The sequence below is a fragment of the Phascolarctos cinereus genome, unplaced genomic scaffold (assembly GCF_003287225.1).
Source record: "Phascolarctos cinereus isolate Bilbo 61053 unplaced genomic scaffold, phaCin_HiC Scaffold_4;HRSCAF=312, whole genome shotgun sequence".
Lineage (NCBI taxonomy): Eukaryota > Metazoa > Chordata > Mammalia > Diprotodontia > Phascolarctidae > Phascolarctos > Phascolarctos cinereus.
Window position 1 is genome coordinate 316,239,983 of NW_027555847.1, and position 17,470 is coordinate 316,257,452.

At 40.3% G+C, this 17,470-nt stretch overlaps 1 protein-coding gene across 1 annotated transcript in view; it reads left to right on the forward strand.

The window, feature by feature from the left end:
* Positions 1 to 456: 456 nt before the first annotated feature.
* HEXB (hexosaminidase subunit beta) overlaps positions 457 to 17,470 on the forward strand; it is a 31,061-nt gene continuing 14,047 nt past the window's right edge. Inside the window, exons 1-6 of the mRNA XM_020998460.2 lie at positions 457 to 812; positions 3,617 to 3,756; positions 10,382 to 10,447; positions 12,922 to 12,968; positions 15,598 to 15,708; positions 17,321 to 17,422. Of these exons, the coding sequence (XP_020854119.1) occupies positions 580 to 812; positions 3,617 to 3,756; positions 10,382 to 10,447; positions 12,922 to 12,968; positions 15,598 to 15,708; positions 17,321 to 17,422 (699 nt within the window). The 5' untranslated portion in view covers positions 457 to 579. The remainder of the gene's footprint in view (positions 813 to 3,616; positions 3,757 to 10,381; positions 10,448 to 12,921; positions 12,969 to 15,597; positions 15,709 to 17,320; positions 17,423 to 17,470) is intronic.

The following is a 17,470-nucleotide window of genomic DNA, read 5'->3' on the forward strand; positions in this document are numbered from 1 at the left end:
AACAAATCTTCTACATCTTCAGTGCCTGATCCAGTACCTTGCCAATTTTTTTTAAACCAGATGCATGACTTCATCATGTGTGAAACTTCAGGTGAGGGTCTTATTCAAGCAATGCAGATCAGCACCTTTGATGCAATGTATAGATTTAGAGAATTGCCTGGGGTCACACAGCAGTTGGATGATTTGCCCAAAGTCACGGAGCAAGCATTTGAAAAGATGGGACTTGCTGCTGAATTGTACCGAATCCAATCCTTCTTCACCCAAGGCACTGAAGGAACTACTGCCCCCGGGTTAGGGGTGGAGGGGACATATGTCGCCAAAAGCAGTCCCAGATAACACTTTCATCTTTATCTACACTAGCTCTTTCGTGAACCACCCATTTGCTCCTTAAGGTCGGCTTCCCGTTTTAGCCAGCAGGCCACGAGATGGGTCACGTGAGGAAGGCGGTGCCAGGCTGAGTTGGGAGTGGACAGTGGGGGGTTGGCCTTTGGGGCGGCTCCGGAGCCTCAGCTTCCGCAGAAAGCGAGGATAAGAAGCCGGGGCTGTGCAGGGCTGTGCAGGGCGCCGCGGAGCTTGGCCATGGCGCGCCAGGTGCTGTCCAGCTGTGCGCTGCTGCTGTTGCTGCCCCTGCTGCTCGGGCCCCAGGCCCCGCTGGCCTCTGCCGCCCGCCACCCGGCTTTGTGGCCCCTGCCCATGTCCGTGCATCTGTCAGAGGATCTCCTGTACCTCACCCGCGAGAGCTTCGAGATCACTCACGGTCCCAGCTCTACCGCGGGTCCTCGCTGCTTTCTCTTGGAGGAGGCTTTCCGCCGGTGAGAACACCCCACCCCATTCTGGGCAGGGCGTAGCTAAGGGGGACCCCAGGCTGAGGAGGGCATGAGGGGGAGGTCCCTGCCCATGCTCCTTTTTCCGGGGTACTTTGTCTCCCGTCCTCTATGGGCTGACGTTTGCAGGATTCCCCCTTCTCTGCCCTCCTAAAAGAGGAAACTATTTGACGAAATGCTGCTTGTGCACGAAATCTCTGCTACTTACATCCTCGGGGGCAACCTGAGATCCTAATCTGGCACCAGGCATTTAACCTGAGTGACCTGGGTGTTTCTTTCTCTGTAAAATGAGGAGCCGGTCTAGTTGGGCTCCGAGGTTGTTATCCTGTGAGGACAAATAGCCTTTTTTAAACTTGGGTTTTCGAGGGAGTGTGTGGAGGTTGTCACTGCGAAGATATAGCTAAGCCTGAGAAGAGGGAGAGGGTAGAGGGAGAACGAGCCCTGAAAAGTGGGAAGCATCATCCATTGGGGATGGCTCTGAGAGAGGTGCTAGTTTGAGTGCACGGCCCCTGTGCACACCACCGGCTCTTGGTTCTGCCCAGAAATAATATCTGTGAAAAAAGTAGCAACAGCATCTTTGAAAGGTTTTCAAAAATAAGTGGAAGGCACAAGTGGGAGAAAGGCCTTCAAAAACTCTGTCAGTAGATAAGTATATTAAAAAGCTTCGTTCCCACCACATTTTGAGTATAGTGAGAAAGAGTGGAGACTCCAGGTGGACTCTGAAGACTCAGGTTCGAAGGGCCAGCTTTACTGCTTCCTAATCTGTGTGACAGCGGGCCAGTCAAACGTCCTCTTCTCAGTAGAAGGAGGTGACCTGCATGGCCTCTGAGGTTGCTTACAGCTCTAAATCTCTGATCCTATGAATACTAAAATTGAGTAGACATCCTTCAGGGTTTATTGTGTTCTTGCTTCTGTATTTTGGGACAGGGCAGTCTTTTTTTTTTAATTTTTCCTTTCATGAGACAATAAGAGGACTACTACAGTTCTTATTTAGTGTAAACCTGTCAGTTTTGAAAGGCAAGAGACACTGCTGAGGGGAGGGAAGCTTTAGTCTCCTAAAATATGAAGACCTGTAAGATTTGGTAAAAAGTGAAATTGACTCTTAGATTTCAGCTACCTTGGGAATTGGAGAATTACTTAAAAACATAGGGTTGCAATACGTATTACTATAGCTACACTGACATAAGGGGCTTTCCTTTTCTAAACATCTGTGAACACTGTTAGATGAGTAAATAAACTTGGAAAGATTAACTTGTCTATAACCATGTAGGTAGGAAGTATCAGAGTAGTTCACCCCAAGCCCTATCACAGTTGTGTTTCTAACTGTGATTTCATTGCACTTTCTACTACCTGCCTTTTGCTATTTTGTTATACTTAAGAGAGACATTAAATTGATGAAATACCAAAATAATGGTATAATGACAGAAAACAAAATTGATGTGGAGGAAACTCCCACTATTTGAAGAGCTGTCACGTGGAAATAGGATTATTTTATTTGGCTCCTGCAAGTAGCACCAACTAGTGAGTTGAAGGGAAAGCAGGTTTAGGCTCAGGGAAAACTTCCCTTTAATTGACTTGACTCAAAAAAAATACTGGGCTCAGGAAGATTGGGAGATGTCTATCTTTGGGGGCAGCTCGGTGGCACAGTAGATAGAGCACTGGCGCTGAAATCAGGAGGACCTGAGTTAAAATCTGGCCTGAGACCAAATACTTGACACTTACTAGCTGTGGGCCCCTGGACAAGTCACTTAACCCCGATTGCCAAAAATGATGATGATAAATAATAATAATAATAAGTATGATAAACAGATCCAAATCTACAGAACACTTTAAAAAAGAGAGATTTCTATCATTGGAGGCCTTCTGGGAAAGTTTAGATAATTGTCTGAACACTTATCAGTAATGTTAGAGAGGTTTGCCCTTCAGGGCTTAGATGGACTACAGATGCCCTCTGGGCACCTATCTCTGATTCTGTGATTTGTAATTTAGGTAACAGTCAAAGAGCTAAAACCGGAGTAAGCTACAATAGTAGTGTTAAAAAAAAAAAGAGGAGGAGCTAGTGTTTCAGTGCTGACCTAGAGAATTTACTTCATAAATTAAATGAAGTATTTCTAATTAATTTACAGTCTGTATATTCACAAGCTAACTTCTGATAAAAACAATCTGTGCCCATATTGCTGTTTTTTCAACATTAATAAGTTATAAATCATATTCAGATGGTCAAACAACTATTTGTCTAAAAGAAAAAAAATTCTACCTAGAATATGGTGCATTATTTTACAGCCTGTTGTTTGTTGTTGTCATGTCTGACTCTTCGTGACCTCATCTGGGGTTTTCTTGGCAAAGATACTAGAGTCGTTTGCCATTTCCTTCCAGCTCATTTTACAGATGAGGAAACAGAAGCAAACAGAGTTAAGTGACATGTTCAGGGTCACACAGCTAGTAAATGTCTGAAGTCACATTTGAATTCAGAAAGATGAGTCTTCCTGACTCCAAGCCTGGTGCTCTGTGCACTACAGCATCACCTAGCTGCCAGTTTTTATAGCCTAGGAGCTTATAGTTTCAGTCCTTTTATCTATTACTTCTTTCATGTTTAATATTTAGCAATGTTTTTGTGAAACTGTGTTCTCTAGTGATTTGGTTCCTAATAGTAGAAGGTGGCCCAGTGGCAAACTGGCAGATTTGAAAGGGTCACGTGTGACTCCTGTGGTACCAGTGACTCTGTGTTCATAAATTTAAAATATGCCTGCAAAGTGTTTAATGTGCTTGTTAAAATTTATTTCTCAACACAGCTATCATGAGTACATTTTTGGCTATTTCTTGAGTCCAAATGATCATCTCGGTGGAACACAGCTACAAAAACTTCATGTCACAATTACCTCTGCTGACTCAGAGTGTGATGCTTACCCTAACAGCACTTCTGATGAGTCTTGTAAGTATTTTATTTGATGCAAGCTTTATAACATCCCCAGGAATGGCCTTGTCTTTTAAAGTAGCTATTATGTACTTCCAAGCCCGAAAGTCTTCCTGTTGCCAGGGGAACGAAGATAAAATATTTACTTTCACTTCATGGATTTATAATCCAATTGACAAGAGGGCCCAAGGAAAGAAAAAGAGAAAGAACAGGGACATTCCATCATATAAGCATGGCCTAGTATTTGGCATCAAAGGACCTGGGTTGAATCCAGTCTCCCTTTGCAATTTTTTTATATATGTGATTTCCCTCATCTACTAGTACCCTCTCTCCCAAGCTACTATTTATTTAATCACTTTGTATTCATTCTCTTTATATACTTACATATGTATTTGATGTCTTTCCATTAGAATGTAATTTTCTTAGTATTTAACCATGAAAACAGTGACTGTGGAAAGCCTAGATAAAACCTTACTTATATAATGCTGCTAATGATATATATAAGATATAGATTTAATGTTGTGCAGTGATTTTATTTTTTTTTAATTTTTATTTTTTGGTGAGGCACTTGGGGTTAAGTGACTTGCCCAGGGTCGAACAGCTAGTCTCTAGTGCTTGAGGCTGGATTTGAACTCAGATCCTCCTAACTCCAAGGCTGGAGCTCTATCCCCTGCACCACCTAGCTGCCCCAGTGATTTTATATACACTGTGTAAAGGGAATTGCTGTTATATAGTAGAGAAAAGGGTGAAACAATAATTCAGTTAACCTAAGTTATGTGACATGAGGCTCCAAAGGGAAAAATTAGAATAATAAAGACTACCACAGAAAACAAGAATATTTTTATTTTTGTGACATCCAGAGAGTTGTTGGTTGTTACATATTTCAGAGATTGCTTCCTACTAGAATTTTGTCATGAAAACAAGCATTTATAAAGTCTGATTTCTTTTAAAAAAAAGCTATCATTTTTAAGCTAGAAAAAAAAGTAATTTTCTTGCATGGAGAGATTGCTTCGTTCTTCTTATTGGTACCCCCAGCACCTAGCACAATGCCTGGCAGTCATTTGGAGAAATCTGACAAACCATAAGTCTTTCTTTTTTTCTTTCTCTCTTTCTCTTTCTTTCCCTCTTTCTTCCTTCCTTCTTTCTTTCCTTCCTTCCTTCCCCTCTTTTTGGAGGCAATCAGGGTTACGTGACTTGCCCAGGGTCACAAGCTGGTGTCTGAGCCCAAATTTGCACTCGGGTCCTCCCGACTCCAGGGCCAGCACAAGCATTTCTCAAGCCTCTGTTACTTCTTAGGTAACACGCTGAACAACAGCCATACACATTCAAAGCACAATGATTTCTGCCAAGAAGGAGATGATGTTTTAAGAGAGAGACAACTTGGTATACGAGACACAGGATGATCAAGTCACCTGTGCCTCTTGGGCATTATTTTCTTCATTTGTTGAAGGGCTTGAATGAGATAATTTCAGTAATAAATCTGTGAAAAAAAATAATAAATCTGTGATCTTAATTTATCAAGGAAAGCAGACTAATCTGCTGGGGAGAGCACAGTATTGAGGATTCAAGAGACCTGGGTTTATAGACAGTCTTGGGTCTGCTACTTGAACAAGTAGTTTATTTTCTTTTGAGCCTTAGTTCATTCATCTGTTAAATGGGTCTTCACCTGGATGACCTTAAAGGTCACTTCCAGCCCCCAAATTTTATGATCTCTCATCTCTGACACACACTGGTTGTATGATCCTGGGCAAGTCACTTAACTGCTCGGTGGCCTAGGCAACTCTCTGAGGCTATATATTGCCAAAAAGGCACCTCATCTGGGAGTTCCTTCTGTCTATCAGGTCCTGCCCCTCTCCCTGTCCTGTCATCATTATTTAAAGAAGCAAAGTGGAGTAATGGATGGAGAGCCTGTCTAGTAGTCAGGAAGGCCTGTACTTAAACCCTGCCTCTGACACATACAGCCTGGGTGACTCTGGACAAGTCACTGCAACTCTCATTGTCTTACAGAATAGTAATTTATATTATTGGTGTAACAAAGTAAGTAAATAAATAAATGGTAATTTTATACTATACTAGTAGAGGGAGTTTCCCTGTGGGATGTTTCCTGTACTGTTGAATTCTCAAGTCTGAATGGGAAAAAAAAATCATCTTATAGTTCTGCTAGAGCCAAAGAAATTAGGGAAAAGATCTTTTTGTTTTTGTTTTCTCTGAGGGTATATCAGAATAAATGAACATAGATGGAGCCTAGAAGATGTAAGGGATTGAGAATGAGAAAGTAAGGAGATAAGGATAACACTGGTGAGGATTATAGAAAATTATGAGGAGAAATTAAAGGGGGAGTTATGAAATTTATTACAAGAGGGTAGAAGGAAAGATAGTTGACAGCTTAGAAAAATAACAATCTAATGAGGTGGCTGCTTGCTGACTCTTCATAAATCAAAGGAAGGCTTTCCCTGCCTCAGCAACAATTGATTTTTCAAAAGTTTTATGATGCCCTTTGCTTTTACTTGGCATTTATTTCCTGGCATACTCCTTCCTCCCATCTCCTGTAAGCCTTCCCTAATAACAGAGATTAAAAACAAATCAGAACCAACCAGTACATTAAGGTGTCTTTTAGCATGTGTAATATCCCATCCCAATAGTCCCCCTCAGCCCAACTTCTTCAGTGAAAGTAGGGAAATATATTTCCTTATCTCTTCTGAAATCTGGCTTGGTTGGTCAGTTTCCTTCTTTTGCGTGTGTGTGTGTGTGTGTGTGTGTGTGTGTGTGTGTGTGTGTGTATGTGTATTGTTTGTTTGTTTTAAAGGCAATTGGGATTAAGTGACTTGCCCAGAGTCACACAGCTAGTAAGTGTCAAGTGTTTGGTCTGAGGCCAGATTTGAACTCAGGTCCTTCTGATTTCAGGGCCAGTGTTGTATCTACTGGGTCACCTAGCTGCCCCAACACATTAAGTATTTCTTATGGCAAAGAAACATTGCATTATGTACACGTACTATACTTTGTTTAGCCATTCCCTAGTCAATGGGGATAAAATTTTGGTGTAAATAGGGCCTTTCCTTCTGTCTACCACTTTTGGGGCATATGCCCATGAATGGGATCTCTAGGTCCAAGGGTATGAATATTTTAGTTAATTTTTTTTGGCTTCATTCCAAATTGTTTTCCAGAATGATTGGACCATTTCATGGTCAGCCAACAGCATGCTGTAGAATCATAGATCTAGAACTGGAAGGTACATCAGAGGTCATCAAATCCAACCGCCTCATTTTATAGAAGACAAAACTGAGGCCCAGAGTACCTCGCCCATGATTACATGACAGTACATGACACAGTCAGGATTTAAACTCAGGTCCACCCAGATTGACCAGAGTTGATTTTTTTGTAAAGGATAGACACCTACAAAATTAACAACTAGCTCCTTAAATCCAAATGATCCCCAATTATTTCTTTTTCTGTTCTGTAGCCTGGGCTTAGGAGAAATATTCAGTAGTATTTGGCTGCAACATCAGTGTCCTCTTGTCCTGAATTTTGAAATCTGAATGTGAGATAATGATAGTCATTAAGATAACATTGAGTCTTCACCTACTTGAAATTCCAGTCATACTTGTTGGATTTTGTAACACATATCATGAAAAAAATTATGTATTATTCATGGCTTGACCTCCTGAAGCTGGCTGGACAGTGGTTTCTACATTTCATCCTTGAAGATTAAGCTGTTTTTGAAGTAGCCTATTAAAATTTTTTTAATTGAAAGGTTCTTTGGGTAAGTGTTTTGTCATCCATTTCTCTTACTAGAAGTTACTGCTATCTATGACTTATTCCCTTTACTTAGAATTCAGGGCCTTTTCTAATACAACTATAACCTTTACCTCTTCATGAAATATGATTAGGACAGAGTATATAGTTGGGGTTTTTTTGCTTTTTTGTTTTTTTTTAAGTGAGGCAACTGGGGTTAAGTGACTTGCCCAGAGTCACACAGCTAGGAAGTATTATGTGTCTGAGACCGCATTTGAACTCAGGTCCTTCTGACTCCAGGGCCAGTGCTGTATCCACTGCGCCACCTAGTTGCCCCCCAGAGTATATGGTTTTTAATCGTATGCTGAAAGGTCCCTTCTAGATCTAAGCCTATGAGCCTATGATCTTATAAAGTTTTGAGGTAATATGAATAATTACTTATTTATTTAATTTATGTTTATTCTTTTTATTTGTTGTACCTGGCACATAAGTATTGATTGATGAAATTACTTTTATTATGGTCATTGCTGTGTTATTTTGAAGACTAAATAATCATAGAATAGTAAAGTAAAATGAGACTTAAAAACCACTTAATCCAATAACCTCTTCCCCAACTTCATTTTGTGGAAACAATAATAATTGATATTTGTATAGTGTTGTAAAGTTTGAAAAATACTTCCATAGGCTTAGAGATCATTTAGTCCAACCCCATCATTTTTCGGATAAGGAATTGAGCTCCATAAAAGTTAAGCAACCTGCCCGAAGTTATAAAGAAAGAATTAATAGAGTCAACATTTGAACCCAGGTCCCCTGACTCAATAACCATCACTTTTTCCACTGAACCATTCTGTCTCTTGCTATCTTATCTGATCCTTTTAACATACCCCCCACCCAAGGTGTTATCATTATCTTCCTTTTACAAATGAGAAAACTGAGGCTTTGAGAGGTTGACTTGCAGATACATACAGATAGTAATTATTTGAGGTGAGATTTGAGCTCAAGTGTTCATGATTCCAAGCCAAATTTTCTGTCTGCTATACACATACAGCTTGAGACTTAATGAGGTTAAGTGGTATACAACCTTAATGCAGCTAAAATGACAAGTTGGACTTTGTGGCCCAAGGGCCAGCTCTAAATGTCTGATGCTCTAAGTAACTGGATTTGTGAGTCTAGAATAGCTGGTTAAGTTAAGTTTTGGACTCTGGATAGGAACTAATTTGTACTAAATTATACCAATGAAAACACTTTGATCTTCAGCTTAGTAGATTAACTCATGATTGCTGCCATCTGACAGATAAAAGGCGTTATAAATACTTGCTCTTGACCCATGATGTGACAGTAAACTGCCACATGACTGTCAGTTCTTGCTAATGAGGCTGTGTTTGGCCTTTTGACCTCTGGTAAGCCCGTCTTGGGATGTAATGGGGCCTTGGTCCCAATGTAGCACAACCTGCCCCCGTGCCCCAGGCGCTTGACTCTAATACCTCTTCTCTACTCGCCTTCTCTGCCTGTGCCCATCAAGTTTCTTCCCTGACTCAGTGCAGGTGCTGCTGCTGTACTAGCATCATCCTCTCATTCTGTGAAATATTACGTGGTTAGTCAGCTAGGATCCTTATGGGCCTTGGCTGCTTACATATAACAATGCTATATGAGCTAGAGGTTTTACTGTGGTAATCAAATAAAACTAACAATGAAGTGAACTTGACACTAATTAAAAGTGTACATTATTGTCATGCTATGTGGTAATTAGGTGTTGTTAGTAAGTAGATTATATAAACAGCAGTCCTATAACAATATTGCTTTTGCACAATGTAATTTTTCTTTGTTTTCCTTTTTTGTGTTTTTAGGTCTCTGATATCTCTAATGAGTGTCATTGTAGACAGTTTCTCTTGTTATCATGCTATTTAGTTACCATCTTCCTCACATGGACACATGTCCATTTGAAAAGTCAGAGGCCCCAAGCCCAGCTCCTGATCAGCTGACACTCCTTTGCCATTGATGGAATCCCATAGCATACCTCTTACATGCCCCAAGCCAGAGGTTTCTTTTGTCTTACCCATCACCTTGTCCTTACCTGCCTCTGTCTCAGGCAAGGAAAGTGAACCTGCCAAGTTCACTTACCTTGGCACTGGGCATGGGAAGTCTTGAAGCAGCAGAAATGTGAGGCTGACAGGCCCTGAGAGTCCTTTAGTCTCACCTGTTCATTTTACAGATGAGAAAACTGAATTCCTCAACAAGCATTTTGTGCAAAGTATGGTACTAAGTGCTGTGGATACAAAGATGGGTAAAAACACAGCCCCCGCCTTCAAGGGGCCCAGGTTCCATTGGCAACAGCTGTCTACATATAAGATACATACAATGCAGAGAGGCTTGGCTAGACCTAGCTTGCAGCCAGGGTAAGTGGGATGAACAGCTGAGGGAGGTGATGGCTCAGGACATGAGGGGTAGCATGAGGGTCCACAGAGGGGCCCTTCATCAGAAGGGCATTGAACAGTCTAATGCAGGGGTAGAGAACCTGCGGCCTCAAGGCCAGATGTAGCCCTGTCAGTCCTCAAGTGTGGCCCTTTGACTGAATCCAAACTGTGAAGTCTGGCCACATCTGGCCTCAAGGCCCCAGGTTTCCCACCCCTGGAATGTCTACAATTGAATATAGTACCTACTGTCATATTTTTGGTAAAAAATGAACCTTAATTTCCTGATAATGAATTAAGGCCCACCAAATAAGTGTGATATACAGGTTTCTTATTTTTTTTATTCTATTTGAAATATGACTTAAACTGTAGTAAGAACTCTATTACCCATTCTTACCTCAATAGGATTTTTGAATATTATGTAAATATAGACTGTGCCATAATAATATTCTGTCTTGTCTTGCTGAAGGATTAACAGAGTCTGTCTTTCTTGACTGCAGATAAATTGGTTGTTCATTGCCCTGTGGCAGTGCTGGAAGCTAGGACGGTTTGGGGTGCTTTACGAGGTGAGCAAACACTTTAAATTTCATCATTTCCTTAGCTGGCAGTATACAGGGCATGCTTTACAAATATGCAGTTGCCACAATGTCAAGAGAGATCAAATAATGTTAAGAGGCTGTGTAAGAAACACCTCAGGGAGGGGGATTGTGATATGGTAAAAAAAATCTGCTCGATTTGCTTTTCAAATCTCAGCTGTGCCATTTTCACTGATTGTGTGACTTTGGTCAAGTCTCCCAACTCCTTTGGACCTCAGTTTCCTCATCTGTAAAATTTGGGAGTTGGACTAGAAGAACACAAAGGTCCCCTTCCAACTCTGTAGCTACGATCCTGTGATCTGGGGGCTCTAGTGAACCACAAGCTTCAGGTGAACAGTATGGTCTAGCAGTCAAAAGATCTAGTACGGTCTAAATCTCTGTTGACAGAAGCACAAGGTATAGGAGGATTTTCATGGTCCTCTACTGGTTAAAACGTATCGAGAGCAGCATGTTTAATTCTGGCCACATTTGAGGTCATAGACAAACAGGAAGGAGCTTGTCTAGCTAGGGAGGGAACTCAAAAAATACTACATGAGGATTAGCTGGAAGAGTTGGTGGGACGCTTAGGCTTAAGAGGAGACTTTTGGGAGAAGACATCTCTTCCTTCAAATGTCTTGAATAACAATAGTAACTCCTATTTATATAAATAAGAGATACTATTTATTTAGTCGTTACTATTATGGTTTATTATTCAGTAATTTGTCAGTTGTGTTGGACTCTTCGTGACCCCATTTGGAGTTTTTTTGGCAAAGGTACTGCAGTGGTTTGCCATTTCCATTTCCAGCTCATTTTATAGATGAGGAAACTGAGGCAAACAGGGTGAAGTGACTTCCCCAGGGTCACACAGCTAGGAAGTGTCTGAAGCCAGATTTGAACTCAAGAAGAAGAACCTTCCTGACTGCAGGCCCAGCACTTTATCCACTGTGCCACTTAGCTGCCCTTATAAGTTATATAAGTTGTAAGTTATACTATTTTAAGTTAGCAGTTACTATTGAAAATAGTAACAGTATTACTATAATAGTTATTTTAGTAACAGTACTATTATTGTAAGCATTCAGCTTACAAAGCACATTTTTCACAATAGTCCTGTGAGATGGACCACCATTGAAGAAAAAATAGTAATGCTATACTCTAGGTTTTAGGCACGTCAGCCAGAGACATTATATGTGTATGTGTACATATGATTTTATCATTCCTGAAATTACTGCATTCTTTTTTGCCTGCTCCCCTCAAGATCTCTCCAGAAGTAATCAGAGACCTCCCCTAATCCTTTCAAGAAATGGAAAAAGAGGGTATGTCTACCCTTAGGTGGGACATACCAGGGGTGTGCCAGAGCCAGATAATTGTTAAATTTTCAGTGCAAGCATTTACACCTTCGAAATTGACAAAACTTACAAATTAAGCCTGTATTTATTTTGTTGACTGCTTAGACTTTAAGAAAGTGATGGAGAAGATGTTAATGTGTATTGAACTTAAAAGAGTACTTTTTTTTGGAGAGCTGGTTATTAAACACATACCAGCATACTACCAGCTATGTCTTTCATCCCTTCGGTGGATGGGAGATGGTTATGATTAAAACTAGCTATTGAGTATTTCCCCTTCTAAGTTTGGTTATCACCTTTAATCCATTTTCAGGAGCTTTAGCTTTCATTTTTTACTTCATATACTTTCCTAAAGGGAAAAGGACTTTAGGGAAATATTTATTTCTTAATATTCAGTTGAGCCAAAAAGTAGGTTTTTAATACACCCCCTCACCATGCAGGGGATAAGATTGTAGATTTGGAGACACTGGACCTATACTTGTTTGAACTCGGAGGGCAGAATTAGGAGGAGCAATGTCTAGAATTTGCAGAGAGACAGATTTTGCCTTAATAGAAGGAAAAAACTTCCTGGTAGAGCTCTCCAAAAGTCTAATGAGCTTCTGGGAAGCCTTCGGTCAGATGCTGGGTGAGAGCGTGCCATTCTTGGAGTTTGAAAGCTCCAGGTTCAAATCCTACCTGTGGCGCTTATTAGCTGACTGACCATTAGAAAGCAAATTAACCCCTCTATGCTTCAATGTTCTTCTCTGTAAAAAGGAATTGAACTTAAATGCCATGACTAGCTCCATGTTTGGGGTTTATAGGGTAGGGAGAATTTTTAAAATTACAACTTCTGGGATTTATATGTAAACAAAGCAGTATAGGTGTAGGCACCCTGGCATAAAGCCATTTTAAACCAAATCTAGAGACAATAGAGGTTAGAGTTTGTTTTTTCCCCTAATTTGATCTGTGAACTTTTAGAAATAAGTAAACACTTAAGTCTATTTAGTAGGTATATTTTTGTGTGTGTATAGAGAATTATATTACCTGCTTTTGGACTAATATTTGTACCATGTGACTTATATACTGTCTAAGCAGTCATGTGTTATAATATGCTTATTAAGCTGTGCATTTTGCATTTTCTAGGTTTGGAGACTTTCAGCCAGTTAATTTACAAAGATCCTTATGGGGTTGTGAGTATGACTATAATATGTAAATTGAACTAGTGCTGAGTTTGATGGAATGGATGGATGAATGAATGAATGAATGAATGAATGAATGAATGAATGAATGAATATTTATTAAGTGCGCCTGTGTGACACATGTGCTAAGTGTGGCGATACAGATGGAAAAGGAGTGATCATCTCTGCTTCCAAGGAGCCACACTCTAATTGGGGCAGACAACATATAGAGGAAGTTTCAGCTGCAGGACAGGTGTGCCAAAGATATAGCAGAAGGGCAGATGAAAAGGCCCAGGGGGTCATAAGGGTGTATCAGCAAGTCAGTTGGCAATGCAAGGGGAAGGAGTCTGGTAGGTAGGTGTAGGCCTAGAGGCCCTTCGGATGAAGTGGTGCTTCAGATGGTAAGTTCTCATAACCTACCATCTTAGCAAAAAGGATCAGTGACTCCCAGCTCATCTGAGCAGCCATGTCACTCTTCCAGTTTGGCTGCCTTTGGTTGGGTCTGGGGAGGGTAGGCTCTGCACAGCCATGAGGAAGGAGCTGCAGGGGGAAGGACACCCTTGCTGTGGGTGCTTCCTGCTCTGCTAGGGATAGAGGGAGAGGAAAGGAAAAGGGGGAAGGGCCTTCCATTGACAGACACCTCAAGGGAGAAACAGTAGAGTATGTGGCTCACTGGAGGGGTAGATTTTTCCTTTAATAGCTGTTAAGGAAATGACCTAAAGATGCAGAATGAGATTTGCATTCTCAGACATGGCCCATGTGTTGATTTGTTTTGCTGGATTATACATATTTGTTACATAAAGGGTTTCCACTAGAGAGGGTGGTGGTAAGTAGTGACAGATTAAACATATGCCAAAAGTGCATCGGTAAAACATTTTTTTAAATACACAGAAGAAACACCCTAAAATGCAGAAAGGGACACAAATGGAATGCTTTTATTACTACCTTGTTAAATTTTTTAATATTATGTCTACGTCTGTGTGTGTATGTGTGTGTATGTGTATGTATAGGGCAGCTAGGTGGCACAGTGAATAAAGTACCAGACCTGGAGTCAGAAAGACCTGAGTTCAAATCCAGCCTCAGACACTTGCTAGCTGTGTTATCCTGGGCAAATCACTTAACCCTGTTTGCTTAGTTTCCTAATCTGGAAATGGCAAAGCACTCCAGTATCTTTGCTCAGAAAATCCCAAATGGAGTCACAAAGAGTTGTGCATGACTGAAACAATTCAACAATTACAAAGTATATATGTATATGTACATATACATATATGTACATATTGTCAATAGGAAATCATACCTTCACAAAACTTGCATAAAAACTAGGTTTATTACAAGAGGAATGAACACGCATGTGGAAATCAAAGCCCCAAGGGTTCCCAGTCCTTCCAGAAGTTTACATTTTTATAATAGCAGAACAAAGGGAGGAAGGGGTACCAGGAAAGGGTGTGATATGGGAGGGGGAACAGTGCAGCAAAGGTGGGGAAAAAAGACAAGACCAGTCCCCACAGGGAGGAGCAAGGTGATGGCAAAAGCCTCATTCTGTCCCCTTGGGAACTGCCAGACTACGAAGATAGGAGGGTCCACTTACCTGCAAAGAACCCCAGCTGCACAACATTATCACAGACTGGTTGGTGCCTGTCTTGCCTCCCAGGAACACAGAGGGAGTCCATCTTGGGGTGCAACGACAAATTATGTCAGCTCAGGGAGAGCTTCATCCTAGACACATTCAGGACCTCCTGCATGCTCTATGTCCAATGTTTCTGGAAAATATAACAACTCTACAGTAGTAATGAAATTGCTATATATAAATATATTATTATGTATTATATTAATTATAATTATATTATTATATACTAATACTGTATTTCTTATTATAGTATAATGTATATATTTCTTTTTTTTTCTTTTTGGTGAGGCAGTCGAGGTTAAGTGACTTGCCCAAGGTCACACAGCTAGTAAGTTTCAAGTGTCTGAGGTCAGATTTGAACTCAGGCCTTCCTGACTCCAAGGCTGGAGCTCTATCCACTGTGCCATGTAGCTGCCCCTATATTTCTTTAAAAAAAAATTTATACATCACAGTTCACTGTTTCTTATATAGTTTTCTCTTATTCCTTGTTTATTGAAATGTTTGTGTTTGTTGATAACTTAAATTGTCAATTAAAAAAAGAACATTCCTGAAAAGAGCTATTAGATATATTGACATTTGGATGACTCATTTTCCCAGTATTTATCTAATGCATCGGTTTGCAGCAATTCTCAATCTCTTTGGCCTCAGAATTCCTTTATGATCTTACCAATTATTGAGGACCTCCCCAAAGAGCTTTTGTTATATGGATTGTATCTATTGATATTACCATATTAGAAATCAAAATGCCTTAGTATTATTATAAAATTAGTTTTGACCTCAAGGACTCCTTGAAAGGGTCTTGGGGAACCCCTGGGATTTTCAGACCAGACTTTGAGAACGTTGATCTAAAGTAATGGCAGTAAAGGTTTACTTTGTTCAGATGGTGATGTTGAGCCTTAAATTGCCTCTCATCCAGGTGGCATTGCTATTTTCCAAAACAGGAATACCAATTTTTAGCTCAAGTTGAAGGGAAAAGAATTTTTTTAATTCTATGCATTTTTTTTTAATTCATAGTATGTGATCAATGAGTCAGAGGTGATTGACACTCCAAGGTTTGGTTATAGAGGAGTTTTAATTGACACATCCAGACACTTTCTGCCAGTGAAGACTATTCTTACAACCCTGGTAAGTTACTGTCTTGTTCTACTTCTTAGACTATACCAAGGTGCTGTAGCTCACATTCATAATAGTTCAAATTTCTATAGCTCTCTAAAGTTTACAGTGTTTTTCCTTATAGAAACCTTGTAAGAGCTAGGTTGTATAAGGACCTCCATTTTACAGATGTGTAAGCAGGCTTAGAGAAAGAAAAGGACTTGCCTCTGGTCAAGGAGCTAGTGTCAGAGTCCAGATTCAAACCCAGGCCTCTGACCTCCAAATCCAGAACTCTATCCACTATATCACACTGTATCTTGCAGAAAGATTTCATACTGCAGACCACTTGCTTATCACATGTTCCTATAGCTTAACTAGCTAGAGCAGTATGTTTGTAGGTCACAGATTTACAGCTGGAAGGAATCTCAGAGGCATCTATTCCAACTCTGTCATTATAGAGAGAAGGAGCTGAGGCCTGGAAGGTTATGATTTGCCCAAAGTCAAATCACAAGGTCTCACAGGTAGTAGAGCTAGGATTTGAGCATGGGTCCTCTTACTCCCAGTTTATCCCTATTCCACAGTATGACACTGTTCTATGCAGGCTCTGTGGAGGTTTAACTTTTTTTCAGCAGAGTAAGTGACAGATAGGAGCATCAGTGCCCAGCCTTCTTTAGCTTGAGGACTCCTGTGCCCAATAGCCCCAGTGCTGCTTTAGGCTTTGTCCTGTTTTAAGACATTTTTACAATTCTCACTTGTGATTTCTTTATCCTCTGTTATGTGTCTTTAAGATGTGCCCATGAAGGCCCAGAAGAAATTGGAAAGTCATGTTGTTTTTCTCTGAGAATTTTTTTTGTTCTTTTTCACCAATTTTTTCACAAATTTTATGAGCAAGCCAAGTTAGACCTAATAGATTTTTATGCTCTAAAACAAAGTGCCTTAGAAAGTTTTTTGCATTTCTTTTCCTTTAAGGTTTTCTTTTAAAATGTCCCTAAGTTTGCATATCTCTTTTGAGTTACAATGCTGGGCTTTGCCTCATCCTCATGTAGTACTTTCAGAGATTGAGGGGAGAGCTTTTCTGTCCTTCTTCCACATGCTCTTCCTCCTCCCACTTCCCAGTCTTACTGAAGTTTACATAAGTGTTTTCTTGTGTTTAAAAGACTGAGATCCCTGTCTAGGGTAATGGAGAACTTTATACAGTAGTGGTGGTTGGGGTGGTGATAGTGGTAATATCTATGTAAACTATATTGGAGGATCAGTGTTTTGTCTCTTCCATATGTATCCCTTTGTATTGTTCAGGAATTTTTCAGTCATATCTGACCTTCCTAACCCTATTTGGGATTTTCTTGCAAAGATACTGGAGTAGCTTGACATTTTTTTTTTCTCCAGCTCCTTTTACAGATGTAGGAACTGAGGCAAACAGGGTGAAGTGACTTGCCCAGGATCACAAAGCTAATAAGTGTATTCTCTAAAAGAATGTGTATATACACATATGTGTGTGTGTGTGTCTATATCTATAGATACACGCGCACACACACACACACACACACACACACGGAAATCACAGAAACACAGGGAGAAATCCACAATGCATTTTAGATGCTGCCTGACATGTACAAAGAATAATTTTGAATCTATTCCTTTACAGGATGCCATGGCATTTAATAAATTAAATGTTCTGCATTGGCATATAGTGGATGACAATTCCTTCCCGTATCAGAGTATGGCTTTTCCAGACTTAAGCGAGAAAGTGAGTAATTTATCAATTATTCTGTCTACAGAGCTCTTTATTATAGTA